Source organism: Buceros rhinoceros, unplaced genomic scaffold (assembly GCF_000710305.1).
Source record: "Buceros rhinoceros silvestris isolate BGI_N320 unplaced genomic scaffold, ASM71030v1 scaffold41043, whole genome shotgun sequence".
NCBI lineage: Eukaryota > Metazoa > Chordata > Aves > Bucerotiformes > Bucerotidae > Buceros > Buceros rhinoceros.
In genome coordinates, this window is record NW_010402550.1 from 4328 (window position 1) to 5600 (window position 1273).

At 58.8% G+C, this 1273-nt stretch overlaps 1 protein-coding gene across 1 annotated transcript in view; it reads left to right on the forward strand.

Moving 5' to 3' along the window:
• The window catches only part of SAMD10 (sterile alpha motif domain containing 10), a gene marked incomplete at its 3' end in the record, with an annotated part of 3254 nt that extends 2420 nt beyond the window's left edge, over nucleotides 1-834 (forward strand). Inside the window, exon 2 of the mRNA XM_010132669.1 lies at nucleotides 666-834. Within this exon, the coding sequence (XP_010130971.1) occupies nucleotides 666-834 (169 nt within the window). The remainder of the gene's footprint in view (nucleotides 1-665) is intronic.
• Nucleotides 835-1273: the final 439 nt, after the last annotated feature.

Here is a 1273-nt window from a genome sequence, read left to right on the forward strand (position 1 = left end):
CTGCCTCTGCCAGGACCCCGCTGGGTCCCAGACGCGGGTGAGGACTGTGCTGGCAGGGCTGCCAGCAATCAGGTCCCCTCGTGTTGCTGGCAGCAGGATCCCGTTTCCCATCCTCACCTTCCAGGCATGGCAGCATCCCAAGACAGAGTTGTGGGGTTCAGAGACGGCGTTAGAAGCCCACAAGGCTGCAGGACCTCCTCGTGGCCAGTCAGCTCAGGGTAGGATGCTGAGATGGAGAGAAAGCAAGAGTCCCTCCTGCTCCAGGGCACCAGCTGGCTGCTGGCTGCTTCCCTGGGGACATCTGGTGGGGATGACTTTGCACTAGTACCTGCTGCACCCAGGATCTTGCTGGCTCTATCCCCACTGAGAGCTGCCAGCAAGTGCCCTTCTCTGCCCAGCGATGAGGAGACACTGAGGACCTCGGGGACATCTCTGTGAGGTGCTCTGCTGGCTGGGAGACACTCAGGGGACGTAGCTTGTGGCTTCTGCCTACAGAAGGAGGGACAGAGAGCTCCTGGGTATGGGGTCTATATAGGGCAGGACCTCCATCTCAGCTCCCATCCTCACTCCCTTCACCCCTCACCAGTTCCTGACCTCCTGGCCGAGGCATTTTCCTCATCACGGAGCTGAATCTTGCTAATGCCCTCCCCTCCCGCTCTCCGCAGGGCCGTACCTATGACCACTATGGCATCTACCACACCAGCCCCACGCTGGGCAGCCTGGCCAAGCCAGTGGTGCTCTGGACCCAGCAGGATGTGTGCAAATGGCTGAAGAAGCACTGCCCGCATAACTATCTCATCTACGTCGAGGCGTTCTCCCACCACGCCATCACCGGTACGGTCAACACCCCCCACTTCAGTCCCAGTGCTAATCACCGTTGGCACATGCTCCAGGAAATGGCTGTTGGGAGGTTCGGGGCTCGGAAGACAGATGCACCCCCTCATTTCTGTCCCCTCTGCCTGCAGTGATGGAGGTCCTAGTGCTAATCACCGTTGGCACATGCTCCAGGAAATGGCTGTTGGGAGGTTCGGGGCTCGGAAGACAGATGCACCCCCTCATTTCTGTCCCCTCTGCCTGCAGTGATGGAGCTGCCCCACAGCACTGGGCGTGGAGACACCCACCCAGGCTGGGCAGGAGGCATCTGCCACCGGGGGTGAGCTCCAGGACAGGCTGGAGGTTCTTTAAAACGAGCATAAATTGGCCAGGGGAGATGGTGGTTTATAAGATGAGGAAGGGTCTTCTCCTCACCTACATTAATATAATAATTTTATAG